Source organism: Acomys minous, assembly GCF_964271855.1.
Source record: "Acomys minous genome assembly, chromosome: 13".
Lineage (NCBI taxonomy): Eukaryota > Metazoa > Chordata > Mammalia > Rodentia > Muridae > Acomys > Acomys minous.
The window spans coordinates 9,107,329-9,127,004 of record NC_140495.1 but is presented as its reverse complement, the minus strand read 5'-3'; the positions used below and the strand labels follow the sequence as shown (position 1 = coordinate 9,127,004).

General features: G+C 49.4%; 1 protein-coding gene across 2 annotated transcripts in view; it reads left to right on the top strand.

The window, feature by feature from the left end:
• Positions 1-19,676, top strand: part of OSBPL10 (oxysterol binding protein like 10) — a 242,041-nt gene that overhangs the window by 170,996 nt on the left and 51,369 nt on the right. For both annotated transcript variants that reach the window (XM_084754538.1, XM_084754537.1), the window contains 2 exons: positions 7,276-7,486; positions 15,065-15,219. In XM_084754538.1, coding sequence (XP_084610664.1) covers positions 7,276-7,486; positions 15,065-15,219 — 366 coding nt within the window. The remainder of the gene's footprint in view (positions 1-7,275; positions 7,487-15,064; positions 15,220-19,676) is intronic.

Genomic DNA, 19,676 nt, shown 5'->3' with positions numbered 1-19,676 from the left:
CTTTGTAAGTATTGTAGAGGAGGAAAAAGATTTTTCTCTCTACGCTTTGTAGCTCTTAGTTGGGAAACGGAGTCACTGAAGAATTTTCTATGCAGCAGTACCTGGCTCAGCTTCATTCCTGCTGTGCAGCCCAACTCGAGAGCTATGGGCTAGCACCAAGATAATAGTGCTGCTTACTGCATTGCTGGGGGTGTCTTGCCAGGCTGGTCGTTGCTGCGGCTCTAGGCCTAATATCCAGGCAGGACTGCTGATGGCTCTTCCTCATTGGTCTTTTTCACATTCTGTGAGAGCTAGTCCTCAGGGAGGAGGCTGCCACAGCAGTCCCAGCCTCATTTCTCCAAGTTCTAGGCCTGCGGTTCTCCCTCTCAGCGTTCTATTGTATGACTCACGAGGAATTCCTCTGCCTCTGGGAGTGTGTTACTTCTTTTACTATAATTTTAAACCAGGAGTTATGTGCAGTATATATGCTATGCTGCGTCTTGAGCTCAAAGACTATTCAGTGGTGCTATCCTTTCCTACAAGTCATTTAAGGGTTACATAGGAGAAAAACAAGATGCTAAATATGTGCTTGTTGCGATCTTTACAAGGCAATGGAAAGGGTGAGGTGGTGAGCCAGCAGAGGATGACCATGGAAATTATTCTCAGTTCCCTGGCTGTTCAGCAATGCCCTCATGTTGCCAAGCTTAATCCTGCTGTAGGACAGACACAGTTTCAGCCTCTCCCTCCCTCTCTTCCTCTTCCTCCCCCATCTCCCGCCTTCTCCCTCCATGCCTCAGCCTGTTTGTGATAGCATGGAGAAAAAAAAAATATCCCAGGTCAGTGAGTTTGTATTTTAATCCTTTGAGAAAATTTCCATTTTCAAAATAAATCTTGATTATAACTGATGAAGTTTTACTTGGTTCATGCATGCTCAGGAAACACCACAATACTCATTATTTCACAAGCAAATATTTTCTAGTTACTATTGAATCACTAAAGTTTGCCTTTTCAAGGAATAATAAGTTGTTGCTTTTTCCAGATGGTTTTTAAGGTGGTTTCTAGGTGTGGTCTGTAAGTATCAGGTAATCTGGAGAGAGATGGCATTTCCCTTGTGTGCTCCTTATCTGGCCCAGCCAGGTTTTCTACTATTCTAAAAAACAAACAAACAAACAAACAAACAAAAAACCAAACATGGTCTTCTTGAGCTAACTGCAATCCATATAGAGTTTAGAGTTTTTTCTTTTCCTTTCCTTCATTTTTTTAAAAATTAAATAAACTTCTTTAAAAGTATAGCTTTATAGCTTTAAACTGATATGAGCCACTAATGAACAATAAATATGGTCTCACATAAAAACTTGACTATGCATGGGAGATATGAAGAAATGTGTGACCCTTAGCCTTGTCTTTGACTTCAGGTTTGAGGACTCTCCTTCTCCATGATGCGGGGAGACAGGTGTCTGAGAGCAACGTCCTAGGTGTCCTTTGCACCTTTGCAGGGGGAGGTAACACAGGTAGAGCTTGGTGCTTTTCCCTGGGAAGACAGTGTCCCATCCCTTGGCTGCCTGTCCTTTCCTGGGACAGATAGGACACACTCTCACAAAAGGAGAGTCAGCTGGCAAGGGAACCTCTCAGCTTTCAGAGCTGCGTCTGGGTCCACTGTTTCTAAAGAGATCACCTCACAGCAAATTCCTGCTTAAGAGGCGCTTGCTACGTGGCATGGCGTAAAGGTCTGAGATTCGCTGAAGGAAGATCCCAGACTCAGATAATATGTAAAAACAAAGAGCATTTATTCTGAAGAAGCAGCCTGCATGCAGGGGTCAGCCATCCATAAAAAATGGCGGTGACCAGGAGAAGCAGCGCGCAGGCTCTTAAAGGCTTCTAGGGGAATCCCATCTTGTGGCTATGTGACGTCAGCTGGGATTGGCCGGTGCTTATGGAGGCTGGCAGGTGCCTTGGAGGCTTTGGACTTTTAGCAATGTCCAATCCTCTCATGGGGCTATCATTTTTGGGGTTCCTACAGCATCTCATACACAGTTCTAAAAATACTTCCTGCCTAACTTTTTCTTTTAGCAAAAGAAAAGGATGGTGACTCACACCTGTTGCCACCCGCTCTTCTTAGGCTCAGGCAGGAAGATCATGAGTTTCCGGCTAGCTGAGATAAGCAGTAAAACTGACTTGACATACATATAAGAGCGACTGGGGATGGCTTTTGGGAGAGGCTTTTGCTCTAAAGCAGGGTCCAGGCTGAAGGTGTGTAGCTCAGGGGGGGTGTTTGCCCAGTGAGATACTGGAGCACCGCACACACAGATTTAAAGCCAGAGTCTACTGTGCTTACAATGACCGGCCATCTTTACCCGCTGGCCGTGTTGCCAGCCCCATGCCTGGGTTTTCATGTGGTGTTAGAGATTGAAACCCAGGCCCTCATGCTCACGAAGTGCCCCAGCCTGGGTCTCTAGACTGTCTTGAGACTTCTGTCCCTCAAGATTAGCTTCTTAGGCACTTGTGAAGAGGAAATCTGCATTTCATATTACTGTGGTGTGGGGTGATGAAAAATGCATTTTAGAAAAGTCAGAGAAAAAGAAACGAAGGCAGGCCTTCTTCAGAAAGGGTTTTGAGTGTGTGTGTGTGTGTGTGTGCGCGCGCGCGCGCGCGCGCAATTTAGTCTGTTCCTTTTGCCCTTTGCCCTCTGCCTGGGGCAGTATAGCTTAGTTTATAAACATTGCTGGAATTTCCTGGCCCAGCATACCATCACACCACGGAGGAGTCAGAACAGGCTCAGACGTGATGGTTCCACCCAGCACACTTTCACTTCTTCCCTCACAAAATATATAATAAAGTCCAGCTGTTATAATGTTAAAATGGAGAAATGCCATTATCTTGTCCTGCCTCACAGGCATCGGGGTGGACAGAGATGGCTTAAGTCATTCTGTAACGGTCAACGTTAGTAATGACCTCCGACGTCCAAAGCAAATTGGCTGGGAATCCAGAGAGGGATCCAGCGAGTGGCAGTAGCGAGTGCTTCTCCCCCGCAAGTTTTCTGAAAGTGGGAAGTGGGTCCTGTCTCCAAATAAATCCATACAGCTTTCCGACCGGCACCTCGGGTCTGTGTGATGCTCTCTTCCAGGTGGAGTGGCTCCAGGATGCCTGCGATTGCGTGCCCCGAAGAGGTGTCTCTGTGGCTGACATTGCAGGATCAATTGTCAGCTAAATAGTTCACATTCAAGAATTGTGCGCTTCAGTTACAAAAACAGACCGGGGCGGGGTCAGGGGCAGGGGCAGGGGCAGGACCCTATAGCTCACCGGTTCTGGTCAAGGTGGTTCTGCTTATCACTGAACCATTATTGTCTGGGCTCCAGGCTTTCCTATCCAGGTGATGTGACTTGTCAAAACTGTGACATCTCTTCCTCGGCTCCCTCTCTAGCTGGCACCAGCCTTCTCCCTTTTCCTTCTCCCAGTGTGAGATTCCTAGGGGAGAAATTCCAATTTCCTTGGGACCACATCTCAATAGCCTGATAGCCAAAGTGGGGAAAGAGGGCAGTGGCTCTTTAGATAAATCCATTCCTATGGTACAGTGACACACTAAGGTGCTTAGGACTGGCCCACACAAGGCTGTGTTTTGCATTATGGGAAGTGTCCCCAGGGACTTTCCTTACAGTGAACTTTGCCATTTCAGGCTGATATGCTCAGGCAGGAGGGAGCGACGCTGGGGTGTTCCAGGGGAGGGGGAATTGCAAGTGTGTGTGTGTGTGGGGGGGGACTCCCTGGGCCCAGCACACAGAGTCACGAGAAAACCCATCGCAGATGGCAGTGTGAGTTCTCTAGGTGTTTTTCTACAGATTTTTTTATCTTATGTGTTTGGATGTTTTGTCTGCATGTGTGTATGTATTTGTACTCTGTGCTTGCCTGGTACCTGAGGCATTCAGAAGAGGGCATCGGATCTCCTGAACTGGGGTTAAGAATAGTTGTGGGTCGCTCTGTAGGTGCTGATAATTGAACCTGAGTCCTCTGCCAGAGCAGCCAGTGCTCTTAACCAAAGAGCCACCTCTCTATCCCCAAGCTCACCAAATAATTGTAGAAATTACTGATCAGACAAGGCTGCTTTTATTGTTCAATATTTGGCGAGGGGCAAGGAGAGGAGACAGGCACGGAGCATTGGTGATGTCTCTGGAGGCGGAGACAATGTCAGAACGCTTAGACTTGCAAGTTTGGTTTGCATTGTGGGGACCGGGTTAGGATTAGATAAAGAAAGGGTGGCACTCAGAGGAAGGATACAGGCTACCAAGAAGAGACTTGATAGATACCCTAGGATCATATTCAGGGGGAGGAGGTCCCCCTCAGCCACAGTCGTAGGGGAGAGGAATAGGGAGAAAGCGGGAGGGAGGGAGGAATGGGAGGATACAGGGGATGGGATAGCAATTGAGATGTAATATGAATGAATGAATTAAAAAAAGTGTGTGGTATGTTGTGTGGGTGTGGTATGTGTAGTGTGTGGTGTGTATGTGTGGTATGTGGGGGTGTGTGGGGCATGTGTGTGGTATGTGGTGTAGGTATAGTATGTGTGATGTGTATGTGTGTATGTGGTATGTGGTGTGGGTGTGTAGTATGGTGTGGGTGTGGTGTGTATGTGTGGTATATGGAATGTATGTGTATATGTGTGTGTGTGTGTGTGTGTGGTATGTGGTGTGTGTGTGTGTGTGTGTGTGTGTGTGTGTGTGTGTATGTGTGTGTGACTTAGGACACAGGTGGCGGCCAGACGATAACTTGTAGGAATTGGTTCTTTTTCCACCATGTAGATGCTGGTTAGGCTTGCTGTAAAAGCGTTCACCCACAAAGCCAACTCACTGCCCCTAGTTTTTCTTTTCTTTTCCATGTGTGAGTGTTCTGCCTGCATGTATGTCTGTGCACTATGTGTGTGCAGTGGCCATGGAGGCCAGAAGAGGGCATCACATCCTCTGGAACTGGAGTTTTCTTCTCTTGATTGTCAGTGCTCAGTTTACTGAGAAAGATGACTAAAGCCAACAGACGCTTTATGCCAGGCAAGCGTTGCTCTAGGGGGCACTGTTGGCATCTGGGCATAATTAGGTCCCAGTGTGCAGGCCTGCGGGGCCATCCCGTCCTTCTCCCACTGAGTCCCAGTATATCCCCACTGTGTAAGCACAGCCTTCCCAACACCATTTCCAAGAACCTCTGCCACAAGTCTCCCACCTCTGGCACTAGCTCTCTTGTGGCTGCTGTTGAGTGCTTCCAGAGAGCTGAGGTATGGCTCCATCTCTGGGCACATGCTCCTGTGGCGGTAGGATAGGATATCCCATATGCCGAGTTTGGGCTTTTATTACCTGAGATTTACCAAAAGGCTTATGCTTGTGGGATAGCAAGTACTCATCCTGTGCAATGTAATTGGAATATAGGTCTCTTTGATGATGAAAACTGAGAACACTCCGTGTCGGTTAGCAATTCTAACTTGCTTACCTTTTCTGTTAAGCTTTATAGCACCGCTCATAATAGGAAAAATATAGTGGATTATAGGCTTCATCATTATAATCTTTTTCTGAGATGGTACGGGGCCGCCGGCAAGCACTGAGATAGCTTGACTGAGCGAGTTGTCGGGGTCCCCTGGCAGGCTGGAAGCCGTAAAGAGGTGTTGTTCCTTAACCAAGCGGACAGGGCTTACAAGGCTCTATTATGCTTATTGAGCATAATGGTTTCTCTAAACTTTGGGTCCTAAGTGAATTCCCTTGTACTTGATAGAACATCAGTGTTGGATTCAGCTTCTCAATCAGCATCTAGGATTTGTCAGTGCACAGGGCAGAAGGTGGCCCACGCCCACCTGCCATTGTCGCTGAGGAGCGCAAGCGACGCTGGAGGAAGACAATGTTTCGGAAACTGAAGCTGTGAAGGAGTGTTGGGGTGCGAGGAATTCAGCTAGAGTTGCAGTTGTTTTTTTTTTTTTTTTTTAGGTGGACTTTGGTTTCCTTGTCTGGCTTTGGATTTTTGATGCCTCCCAAAATCCCCAAACAGCATCACTAGTTGGAGACCAGGTGTTCAAACTCATGAGCCTGTGGAAACGGACACCTGAAAGTCATGGGATCAAGCCTAGTCCTTGCGGTTCCTACAGTTCCTGCTGCTTTCCAGCTGGGCTCATCTGCTGGTGACAGGAACCCTTGGTTGGACAGGGACAGAGCAGGAAATATCACTCTAAGCTAAGAGCATGTTTTGTAGGAAAACCCAGAGAGCAACGGGCTGGTGTCAGCAGCATAGGCGCTGTCCCCACTCTGTGTCAGCGTGACCTTGGGCTGTGGCTTTCTCACCCACTTCTTGGAATGACTAATTATCTGTCAGTTGTAGTGCTTAGCAGTTTATGTACATCATCCTGTTTAATGTGACGATCTGTAAAACACAAGGGGCCCGGACGGCGCAAGATAACCGCTGAGCATTCCACTCCCTCTCCGTCAAATGCTTTCTCCTTGACGTGCCATTCAGAGACGCAGTCAGACCAGGGTTTGCCTTGTGAGAAGCCTGCCAACTGAACAACTTGCAGACCGAGAGGAGGGTGCCTTAGTTTTGCCGTGAGATGAGCCGTAGGGCTGAGTTTTCTATTCCTGTTTGTCTTCTTCCTCTCCATGTATCATGTGGTCACAGAAAGCCATGTCCCCTGTGGCCCCTGTGTGGAGTGGGCTGGTGTGGCAGTGGCTTTGCCCTGACTTCCCTCACATCAGCTCCAGATTGCACTCTGCTGAGCCCTCCACAGGGACAGAGTGTTGAGGAAGGTTGTAAAGACCTCTGCCTTTTCTTTAAAGGTGTCCGTAGCCCAGGCTGGCTTTGAACTCACCATGTAGCAGAGGATGACCTTGAACTTCTGACCCTCTGCCTCTTCCTTCCTAATGTTGGGATTACCAGCTTACAAACACTGTCCCTGGTTTTCTGTGGCACTGGGGATTGAACCCAGAGCTCTGTGCATGTCAGGCAAGGACTCTGGCAACTGAGCTATCTCCTAGCGCAGGGCTTCTGGGGTTTAATGTATTTACTCTTGACTTATTTCCTGAAGAGCTCTGATGATCTTGCCATTCCTTTTTAGCCCTGATGTCATTCCAACACTCTCTTTGGGCCTGTGTGTTGGGGTATAAACAGATGGACCCAGATGCAGGAACCTGGGCCTGGCCACCACAGCAAAGGCTGAGCGTGCTCAGAGCACCCTGTGGGCAAAGCCTGCTGCCTCTGTCCAGCCCCAAGGCTCCAGGCCAGGCCTGGAGGCTCACGGAAGGAACTGTCCTCATCGCCAATGTCGTTTTTTTCTAGATGATGAACCAGGTGGAAGACCAGCAGAAAAGCCTCGTGCATGCCATTGAGGCCCTGCCAGGCTCCGGCCCCCTCACTGCCTTGGACCAGGACCTGCTTCTCCTGAAGGCTACCTCTGCTGCCACCCTCAGCTGCCTGGGGGAGTGCCTCACCCTGCTCCAGCAGAGTGTGCGCCAGGTGGGCCCACCCAGCCACAAGCCAGGAGCCTCAGGTGAGCGCTCCACTTGCAGCCCTTGTGCCTGTCGAGTCCAGAGGTGTGCTGCCCTGTTTATATGTGAGTGCATCCCGTCCCGTCCATCCGTTCAGTCTGAGTTGCCTGAGATACGATCTCACTGTGTAGTCCAGGCTGGCTTTGAACTCACTTTATAGCCTAGGCTGGCCTTGGTCTTATAGTGATCCTCCTGCCTCAGCATTCTTAGTTCTGCAGTTAGAGGTATGGACCACAATGCCCTACTTTTTCACTATCCATCCAGTTATCCTATGGTCCAGTTAAGTCTCCATCCCTTCTCCCTAGTAGTGTACCATCTCCTTGCAGATTTGTCAGCCTTGCCCTGATGCGCCATTCTGTTCTTGACTCTCGTCCTCAGCGCTCGCCTTTCAGATCCATCTCTGGGTACCTCCGCCCAGTGTTTCCATAGAGTGCGTCCACCAGCTACTGTAGACACAGACTCTACTCATGTCCTCTCCTGTCTGTCCTTTCATCCCCCCCCCCCCCACTGAAGGACAGGTTCATGCCAAGACCCTTTAGGGACAGTGGCATGCAGGCCTCCCTCAGGGGCTGGTCATGTGGGAAGATTTTGCTGAAGAGCATTCCGGAAGCATTGTTAGGTTCTCTTCCAGAAGCCAGAGGCAGGAACCTAGAGCCACAAGAGCCCTAAGCCGCAGTCCTGTCTGAGGAGTGAGGAGTGGGCAGACAGAAAGCCATTGCTGAAGATTAAATTCAATAATGAAGTTGAAAATAGCCTTGAGAGGAGAGGGCTGGGGAGATGGCCTCTGCCTCGAGACAAACCGAAACCAAACCCCAGCACAAAAATGATTTCAGGCTTCAAAAAGGTTAGAAGGACAGTATGGGGGGGCAGTGGAGAGGTGGTTTATGGCTCAGAGCACGTGGTAGAACTAGGTTCCCAGCACCCTCACACAGGTGCCGAGCCCCAGGGACTCTGATACCCTCCCCCAGCCTCTACAGACACCTGCACGCATGTGCGCGTGTCCACCCCATCCCCATGACACATACATACACATAATTAAAAATTAATCTTTAAAAAAAAAACAGTAGGCTAGACTGTCAGGGTCTCTAAGAACCAACCTGTCCCTGCTTGCCCGACACGTGGATTACAAGCTCGTGAGGGTACATGAGTGTACCCAGGTCCTCATGGGTACACAGCTGTCACTTCATCCACTGGGCTGTCTTCCCAGCCCCCACCCATCCTTCTTGATCATTTTTGTCACAAAATGTGCCTGGAAGTTGGAAGGCATCTTTGCTCACCACTGTACCACTACACGTGGCTGGATTAATGGGAGACTGAAGCCTCCTGGGTAATTCGTCTCTTCTGCTCCCGACTCTTAAGACTTACAGTCAAGTCCCTGCAGTTTTGTTTTTGTTTTTTAAACAACGAGCACAAGCTGTTTAAATCTGTACCACACACTGGGAAAGAAACGGAGCCCACTCTTTGATTTTTTTTTTTGTTTGTTTTTTTGTTTTTTTGTTTTTTGGGTTTTCAAGCCAGGGTCTCTCTGTGTTAGCTTTGGCTGTCCTGGACTCGCTTTGTAGACCAGGTTGGCCTCGAACTCACAGCAATGCTCCTGCCTCTGCCTCCCGAGTGCTAGGATTAAAGGCGTGCACCACCATGGCCGGCACAGAGCCCACTCTTACATCTGGATCTTCACAAACCAGAGTGGACGTGACCGCAAAGTGTGTTTGCGTACCGTCTTGTAGCCGGCTAGGTTGGCAGGGGCTCTAGTGGTGGCGTACACTGAGGAAGACACGCTTGTGTCTAAGGAGGGCCAGCGCGGGAGGGTGCAAGCAAAACCTCTCAGGGTTTTCGTAGCTGTCTTACCTGCAGCTCACCAAAAACCCCTGTGTATAATTCTGACTTACCCATGGTTTGGCTTTTTGATTCTTGCCTTGTGTTTTTTTGATCAAAGTGAATATTTGACACACACACCGCCCCCTCTCGCCCTCCTCCTCCCTCCCCTTCTCCCTCTCGCCCTCCTCCCCCCTCCCCTTCTCCCTCTCGCCCTCCTCCTCCCTCCCCTTCTCCCTCTCGCCCTCCTCCCCCCTCCCCTTCTCCCTCTCGCCCTCCTCCTCCCTCCCCTTCTCCCTCTCGCCCTCCTCCCCCCTCCCCTTCTCCCTCTCGCCCTCCTCCCCCCTCCCCTTCTCCCTCTCGCCCTCCTCCTCCCTCCCCTTCTCCCTCTCGCCCTCCTCCCCCCTCCCCTTCTCCCTCTCGCCCTCCTCCTCCCTCCCCTTCTCCCTCTCGCCCTCCTCCCCCCTCCCCTTCTCCCTCTCGCCCTCCTCCCCCCTCCCCTTCTCCCTCTCGCCCTCCTCCTCCCTCCCCTTCTCCCTCTCGCCCTCCTCCCCCCTCCCCTTCTCCCTCTCGCCCTCCTCCCCCCTCCCCTTCTCCCTCTCGCCCTCCTCCTCCCTCCCCTTCTCCCTCTCGCCCTCCTCCCCCCTCCCCTTCTCCCTCTCGCCCTCCTCCCCCCTCCCCTTCTCCCTCTCGCCCTCCTCCTCCCTCCCCTTCTCCCTCTCGCCCTCCTCCTCCCTCCCCTTCTCCCTCTCGCCCTCCTCCCCCCTCCCCTTCTCCCTCTCGCCCTCCTCCTCCCTCCCCTTCTCCCTCTCGCCCTCCTCCCCCCTCCCCTTCTCCCTCTCGCCCTCCTCCTCCCTCCCCTTCTCCCTCTCGCCCTCCTCCCCCCTCCCCTTCTCCCTCGCCCTCCCCACCTCTCTGTCTAATCCTTCTCTTTTTTTTTTTTTTTAAAGATTTATTCTAGATGAGAGAAGCATGGGAGAATGGCAAAGTAGAAGGATCCAGAGGGTCCTAGAAGCCTACAAATAGAACATTATGATAGGCAGATTTGGGCACAGGGGTCCCGCTCAAACTAAGGCACCAGCCAAGGACAATACAGGTGGTAAACTTTAAACCCCTACCCAGATCTAGCCAATGGACAGAACATTCTCCACAGTAGAGTGGAGAGTGGGATATTACTTTCTCACTTACTCTGGTGCCTCAACTTTGACCATGTCCCCTGGACGGGGAGACCTGGTGGCACTCAGAGGAAGGACAGCAGGTTACCAAGAAGAGACTTGATACCCTATGAACATATACAGGGGGAGATAATCCCCCTCAGGCACAGTCATAGGGGAGGGGAGTAAGGGGAAAATGAGAGGGAGGGAAGAATGGGAGGATACAAGGAATGGGATAACCATTGAGATGTAACAAGAATAAATTAATAAAGTAAAAAAAAAAGATTTATTTATTATTATGTATACAGTGTTGTCTGCTTGTACACCTGCAGGCCAGAAGAGGGCATCAGATCACATTATAGATAGTTGTGAGCCACCATGTGGTTGCTGGGAATTGCACTCGGGACCTTTGGAAGAGCAGGCGGTGCTCTTAACCACTGAGCCATCTCTCCAGCCCCTTCTCTTTTTTTCTTTCTCTCCCATCTCCTGCTTTAAACTCTCATGTAGCCCAGACTAGGGTTGAATTTGCTACATGGCCAAGGGCCTTGAACGTCTGATCTTCCTGCCTGTATCTCCCAGTCGCTGGGGATAGAAGCACCACACTGTTGATGCAGTCCTGGGGACTGAACCCAGGGCTTTGTGCATGCTGGGCAAGCACTCACTCTGGTGAGCTCCATCCCCGCCTCTTCTGATGTCATATAGCAGGTCGTCTCCAGTAACATTTCCGAATGTCTCCTGGGAAGCTGGCTGGCCAAGGCGCTGTCTTCTACAGATGCTGCGCCCTGGTCCATCCTCTGTTCCAAGCACACCTTCAAGTGCACCCGCTTCCCCTCTGTGCAGCCTGACTCCCAGACCTGTCTGTGGTGGCATCATTAAGATTTTCAGAGAGATGTGCAAGGAAGAATAATAAAGTGATTGGGCTTTCTGGTCAAGGCTCGAAGCACGCAGTTCTCTCAGCATTCTTGCCCGTTCTGCATCAGCAGCCCTACGTGCAGCTGGTTGAGACAGGCTCAGGGGCTGTCTTTCCTAGCCTAGGTCTATGTGAAAAGAGGGCAGAGACAGGCCCGAAGCTTAGAGCTGGGACTGCACGTGAGCTCCCAGCATTGAGGAGAATTGAAACTTGAAGGGGTTTTGGGGTTCAAAGGACTTGGTTCTCTTTTTATTGGTTGCTTGCCGGCGGGCTTCTTGTTTGAGGAGTGAAGACCCAGCAGAGGCTGTAACCACAGAGTGGTTCTGAGTCCGAGCTGGACCTTCCAAGCTTGCCAGTCATAAAATGGGCTTGGGGAGTAGGGTGCTGGGGCCAGGTCTGTCAGGATGGTGACAGCAGAGCCTGGGTAGGCCTGAATGGGGACAGAAGGAAGACAAGTGACAGGAGAACTGGAGCAGAAAGCAGTTAGTCCACTTTCTCTCACTCAGGTTCCAGAATGCTTTCCTCCCCTCCCCGCCCGGGGCTCCTGAAAAATGCTCTTGATAAGTGTGTCACATTGGAAGTGGTGGGGTGTGATGGTCACACAACTGTTCTAGGCTTTCCTGGCCACCAGCTCCCCTTTCTCCTCTGCTACCACTCCGCACCTTCCTTTTCTGTCTGCCCACTTCTTCTGGTAAAGCTGTCCACTGTCAGCCACTTTTATTTTATGGTTTTAAGCCAAGATAGAAACAAGATCATGTCATCAGTCAGTGAGACAGGTAGAGAAGCCATAGCTCACTTCACGGTGTGTTTCAGTGTTTCAGATGGGTGAGCTTTTAATCAGTCAAACAAAGTGGTTTGTTGTTGTTTGTTTGTTTGTTTGTTTGTTTTTTGAGACAGGGTTTCTCTGTGTAACCTCGGCTGTCCTGGACTCACTTTGTAGACCAGGCTGGCCTTGAACTCACAGCAATCCGCCTGCCTCTGCCTCCCAAGTGCTGGGATTAAGGTGTGCGCCACCACCGCCCGGAAAAACAAAGTTCTTGAGTGGCAATTTCTCCGTCAGTCGGGGGCTGGGAGGTAGCTCTGTCAGTACAGTGTTTGCCATGGAAGCATGAGGCCCACGTTCAGTCCTGAGACCTCATGTTAAAAAAAAAAGCATCGGTTCCATGCACTTGTAACCCCATTGGATTGGGGAGATTGAGACAGGAGGAATCCTGAGGTTGGCCAACCGGGCTAGTTCAGGCAGCAAGGTCCAGGCCAAATGAGAGAGACACTGTCTCACAAAATCAAGGTGGGCAGCGCCTGAGGATTGGCACCTAAGTTTCCTCTGGCCTCTACAAGCACACGCATACCCCACTTTCGTTCTTCCTCTACACACATACAAGCTAGGAACACTGTGTCACACTTTTTCTGCTTTGGAGGTTATAGCCTCAGTTTGGAATCCCTTAATGGTTTCTGAACCTGAGAGACTAGGTCACCTTGAACCGGCACGTGAGGCTTCATCACCACTCACAGCATCTGGGCAGAGGCCTAGCGACACTCAGCACCCTAAGGATCCCAGGAGACACGCGACTGACCAAGGCATTTCAGCCAAATTTCTGTCTTTAAATCTGTGTGTGGAGCTGGGCACAGTGGCACCCACCTGTGATCCCAGCCCTTGGGATCGTTCATGTTAAAAAAAAAAAAAAAGGTTTATATTGCATGAATGTTTTGCCTGTGTGATTGTGTGTGGATCACACGCATGCATGGTGTTCATGGATGTCAGAAGAGGATGTTGTAGCCTCTGGAACTGGAGTTAGAGATGGTTGTGAGTCACCATGTAGGTGCTGGGAATCGAACCCAGGTCCTTTATAAGAGCAACCAGTGCTCTTAACTGATGAGCCATCTCTCCAGCCTCACTCACTCTTTTTAATTTTTTTGTTTTTGTTTTTGTTTTTGTTTTTCGAGACAGGGTTTCTCTGTGTAGCCTTGGCTGTCCTAGACTCACTTTGTAGACCAGGCTGGCCTCGAACTCACAGCAGTCAGCCTGCCTCTGCCTCCCGACTGCTGGGATTAAAGGCGTGCGCCACCACGCCCGGCTACTCATTCTTTTTAAGGCAGTAATCCTCACGCCTCCCACTCACTTCCCAGGCCCTGGCAACTGGTACAGCAGTTCCCGATTCACTCTGGCTGGGTTGAATGTTGTGTGTTGAGAGGCTATGAAAATGTCTCTGGTGCAATTTGCATTCCTGAATGTCTTTTAATGTTCATTTCTCGGTCATCATGTAGAAGAGCCAAGTATCCGCTCTGCCTAGTCACAGTCACGGCGTGAGGGACAACCAAGAGCTTCACATCTTTCTTTGGTTGCGGCTTCAGCAGCAGAGTTATGCAGTCTGCTGTATGAGACAGACAGATAGACAGACAGACACATACACACACACACACAGACAGAGACAGATACAGAGAGACAGACAGACATGGACAGACACAGACAGACAGACCCATTTTTGCTGTAATTTTGTCTTCCCCCACTCCTCTCCCTCCCCCCTCTGAACAAGCTCAGAAAGTAAGCTGACAGAGAGGATGGCTTTGAGGACTGGACACCTGAGACCTGAAGGACTGAGTGAGCTCCCGTCCAGCCTGTCTTCCTTCTGTCATTTATCCCTGCTCAAAGGTGGGGAACTGACTCTCCAGGCTGGACGTAAGCTGTGACCCATCCATTCACCTTGCTGGATTGCTATGGGGTAAAGAAATCTACCCATAATTCCTCCCATGTCCATTAATAAGCTCAGAAAGAAATTCCATGGTAATACTGTAAAAACACATATTGGAGGAGAAAGTCCCCGCCCCCCTCCACACACACACACACACACACACACACACACACACACACACACACACACACACACACACACAGGGGGTTGAAGGAAGATCAGGAAAATGCCCTCAGCTTAGTAGGCTGCTATTTTTAAGAATTATTTCTGCCTCGAATGGACCAGGCATATTGGCTCTCCATAATGGGCCCTCTTAATATCCACTGCAGCTGGCCACATCTGGCGGCAGAAGTAGCTTTTTGTGCCCACACTGTGAACATCTTTCCTAAAATGTGATTATTAAACAAAGGCCACATTTTTAATAGTGTATATCTGATAATATGACTTAAGTCTTTAATGTAAATGTTATACAGTGTTTTTGAAAGTTAAAAAAAACCAAACACATCCTTAGCTGATGTTGGTAAATACATTGTTGGGAGTTGGGGGTGACTCTGGCTAAGATGCTTGTCACACAGCATGAGGACTTGGGTCTCAGCCTGACACCCACACAAGGAACTGGGTGCCCCTCTGGGGAGGTGAACACAGGTGGATTCTGGCTATTCATTGCGCCAGCCCAGCTGAGTTTGGTAAGGCCCAGGTTCCGTGAGAGACCATGACTCAAAAGTACAAAAAGTGGAAGTAAAGAGTGACTGAGAAAGATACTTTGATGCCAATCTCTGTCCCCCACTAGCAACTTTTTCTTTCCAGTCTGCGATGCAGCTGGTCCTGATACTGTAGGAAAATGCCTCTTATATGCACGGTCAGGTGCCTCCTTCAAAACAGACCCCACCCTGTGTGCGACACAGGGCCCATGGCCCCTGGATCTCCTCATGTGACTAGGTACAGGTATTTCACAGGCTCTCGGTGTTTGGCTTGGAGACTACCTGGCATCATTCTAGCTCTTTATTTCAGAAACCATCTTGGGATGGCATGGGCCTATGTCACACTCCACAGACCAACTGAAAAACGGGACCCTTGGTTCTTTGCCTTCGGCCAGTGCCAACATAACATGGGCCATTCTGCCGAACTCCGCCGAGGAGGAGCACAGCTCACAGCCAGAGCCAGAGGTAAGCGGTCTCCTTTCCCAGCACACCCACTGCTTCTGTTAGCACTTGTTCAGAAAGCGAGTGAGCACATTTGTAACTGGCTCACTGCTTTAAGAGGAGGCTCGTTATCAAAAGCAAGAATTCCCTGGAGAGACAAAATCAGCTTCTTGCCTGCCTGGAACACACTCCCTTGTCCTTCCGTCTGGCAGCTGCCCAGAGCCAAGTGCCATTCTTCCAGTGAGGAGCCTCCAATTTTGATTGAGACGAACCTCATTTTAACTTCAAGTGGGAGAAATTCGAACAGACCCTAAAAGCGTCTCGACGTGCCTATTGGCATCTTGTCGCTCCCCTGAATTACGGCTTCTCCATATGGTCACGCTGTTCAGGCTCCTGCCTCACACGCTTGACTCCTGCATGCCTCTGTCAGGACAGGCGTGAGATGGCCTCATTCGTGTTGTGTGCAGCAGGTCCAGGTGCTGACCCCTGCAGATGCTGACCACCTGCCAGACCCCAGCAGGTTGCCAGGACTCTACTATCTGCCTGCCTGCCACAGCTCTGCTTCCCTAATTCTGCCTCTAAGTGGCCACTGGAAGGAGTTTTGGTCCTCTTGCCAAATTTATTTTTGTGTCAAGAATGACACATATATGACATACATATACACCTGTGACACACATATGGCATATACATGACGTATGTATGTCATGACATATAATACACATTTGTAATTTGATATGTGCATCCTTTTGGGATATCTTGAGCCAGGCTAAGGCCAGTTTTAACCATTTGTTAGGCACAGTTCTTAATTGCCATCAAGATAATTTTAGCCTGGAAATTGTGGAAGGACTCACAGTATACATTTGGAAAGGGCAAAAGTCCCGGGCAGCTTTTGCCACAAACTAGCCTTGGTGAACAATTGATGTCCCTCTCCGAGTGTCACCTTCTAATATACCCTTTGGCGGTGATTTGGTGGCGTAGCTCTTACAAAGGCAGGAGCCGTCTGCTAATGAATATCTCAGGCACGTCTTCCAGAGGCCGGAGCAGAGTTTGGAGTGAGCAAGAACGTGGGCTTTGGCCGGTGACTCTGCAAGGAGTTTCAGGCCCAGACAAACATGCAGTTGCTGTGGGAGCTGCAACCAAAGTTGTGTCTGTGTTGGGAGCCCTGCGTCTCCTTCAGGAGACTGGGCGGGTTGGTGTTTGAGGATGGGTGAGTAACTGCAGAAGCATCTTTTAAAAGCACAACAGGCTGGCCACGGTGATGTGCACCTGAAGTCCTACTATTTAGGAGGCAGAAGCGAGAAGAGTAAAAGCTCAGGGTCAGCCTTGGCTACATAGCAAGTTCCAGGCCAGCCTGGGCTACATGAGACCTTGTCTCAAAGAGACAAAGAGTATGTTAATTAATTAACTAGCTTTAAAAAAAAAAACCCCACAGAGCCATCAAGATGCTCTGGGTGGATAAAATCACTTTCCCACACCTGACTGACAACCTGAGTTACACGGGTACGTACGGAACCCGTGTTAGTAAAGGTGTAAGGCGAGGATTAATGCCACAAAATTGTCCCCTGACCTCCACATGCTCACAATCTTATACAGAATATACATTTTGAAAATACATATATACATACATACAATACAATAACCTTCATTCACGCAAAGAGGAACTTTGTACTTGGGGCTGCGTCACACCATAGTGAGTGTGCATGAAGCTTTTACTCCCGAGGGGAACTTAAGAGTAGAGTTATTAGACCTTTGTAATCATTTTAAATTATATTATCAAGTGTAAAAAAATCACATTTGTTTATCGTGTAGGAGAGCGAGGGGAACATGAGCAGGCGAGTGTGTGAACGCCGCAGTGCACATGTACAGATTGGGGGACTTATTTCCTTCTACCATGTGTATCTCAGGGATTGACTTTGGGGTGTCAGGGTTGGCAGCAACCACTGAGCCACCTTGCTGGTCCCGTGATCATTTGTTTTTATATTCTCATTCTCAGCCTCGCTCTCAGGTTAAGGTTCACAGAGACTAGGGATTAATAAAAATGTTAGGGAGGTCTAGGGTATCCATTTCCGTTGTGTGGATCCCTTGTAGTGTTTCTTCCTCCTTTCCCAGGTAGCTGTGTCTTTGCTTCCTAAAGATGGAGGCTAGCCTGGTGGTTTAATTTAAGGTCGTAGGCTGCTATACATGACTTATCAGTAGCATTGGCAGAAGATATATATGTTGTTCGTGCTCCCGGGGGCTGGTGAGATGGTGTCTGCCTCCAAGCCTGGTGACCTGAGGTCATCCCAGGACCCACAAGATGAAAGGAGAGAACCAACTCTTGCAAGTTGTACTCCTACCTCCACAGGGAATGAATAGCATTAAAAAAAAAAAAAGATTAAGGGGTGTATGTTCGTGTGAGTATGCTTGCACACATGTGTGTGCCTGAGGAGGCCAGAAAAGGATACCAGATCCCCTGGAGCCAGAGCTACAGGTGGTTGTGAGTCCTTTGACATGGGTGCCGGGAGCCAAACTCTGGGCCCTGGCGGGATCAGCAAGTACTTTTGCTGAGCCGTCTTTTCAGTATTTCTGCCCCACAATTAAAAAAACAAAACAAAACAAAAAACCCACAAACAAAAAATACTAATTCCCAAGTTCACCTTTTAAAAAAGATTTATTTATTTATTATATATACAGTACAGTGTTCTGCCTGCCTAAGAGAGCATCAGATCTCATTATAGATGGCTGTGAGCCGCCATGTGGTTGCTGGGAATTGAACTCAGGACCTCTGGAAGAACAGTCAGTGCTCCTTAACCTCTGAGCCATCTCTCCAGTCCCCAAGTTCATCTTTTTAAGAAAATCTAAAAAAGAACCCTCTGGCTGCTGACCCTGGAACAAGCTATCGGTTTTTCATTGTTGCGGCTGCCTTCGTGCTTTTGTGAGAGCAATGGAGGACGTGGTCCAGTGCTTCCTCAAGGCAAGCCAGACTTACAGGGTGGGCTGGTGTCCTAATGGTCTTTAGAGATGAGAGAATTAAAGTTCTTGTGTAAAGACTCTGTCACTTCCCCCAGCGACAGCCCTGGCAGATGATTCTCAAAATCCAAATGGCCAGTGGTTAGATAGGTTTTTGTTTTTAAACATCTTGCTTTGACTCTCTGTCCCTTAATAGTTGAAGCATCTAGTAAAATCTACTCAATAGTTCTGTCAGAGAAATGTGGCGCTGCCTCTACCTGTACAACAGGGAGAAGCCAACTCCAAGAAGAATGCGGGGAGCTTCTCAAGGTTGGACACTCCTTTGGGTCCATGCCTGCGTTTGATATAGAGAATGTAGTTGCTCCCCGGTGTGGTCCCCATTGAAGAACTAATTTAAGGGGTTGAGGAGATGGTCAGCTGGTAAAGTGATTGTCCCTCAGGTGTGAGGACCTGAGCTTGGGTCCCCAGCACCCATGTAGAAGCTGGGCGTGGTGGTGCATGTCTGCAATCCTGGTGCTGGGGAGGAAGTGGCAGGAGCCACCCCTGGGGCTCTCTGGACAGTGTGTCTAGCATTGGTGTGCCCAAGGGCCAGCGAAAGACTGGCTCAAAAAAATAAGGTGGGAAGCGTCAGGGAAACACCCCCCGTCAGTCTCTGGTGTCCACATGTATGTGCACACAGGAACACACATCACAGGCCCCACAACTGTGTTTAAGAATTGCAGTTACTGTGTGTTAAGGAAAGCATTTTCTTCTTCATTGCTTTGGTCATCTGTTCTGTCTTTAAGAGTCGTAGTTAGAATATGGAAGCGCGCCCCGTCTCCTCCGCTGGTTTCCGGCTCACCATAAAACAACTTAGACATGGAGAAAACACATGCATTTTCTTTTTACATCTATTTGTTTAGTGTGTGTTGGGGGGGGGGATGGGATGCATGTGTGAAGATCAGAGAGGACAGTTTGTGGTAGTCAGGTCCTTCCTACCACCATGTGGGACCGGGGATTTGAACTCAGGTCATTAGGCTTTCTGGCAAGCACCCTTATCCCCTGAGCCATTGTGCCTGCCCACGCATATAGTTTCAAGTTTACTTTGCTTATTTCCCAGCAGAACCAGAGCTCGAAGAACAGCATGTGCTGAATCCACATTCTAGAAGGAAGGGTGGCGGGCTCTGATGTGGAATCTGGTGATCTTCTGGGGCAAGAACTGAATGTGAGAATGACGCGTCCTCTCAAAATGAAATGAATTAAGGTCCTGGCTTTATTAGTAGAGCAAGTTTACGACTTGGTAACACTATTTGAAATTCAAATTTAGTTCTTAAGAGGTTTTATTATGCCTACTTTTTCTAGGAACAGCGTGTTTTAGGACAGGCGACCGATGAGAGAGGCTCATTTGCTTTCGCTCTGTTGTTGCTTAGCTTTCCTTGGGTAGATGTGAGGAGACAGCTGTGCCCCCAGACAGGACACAGATGGACCCAGGAAGTGACTCCATCTGGGCAACTTAAGGAACCAGTTTGTTTGTTTGCTTGCTTTTTTTCTTT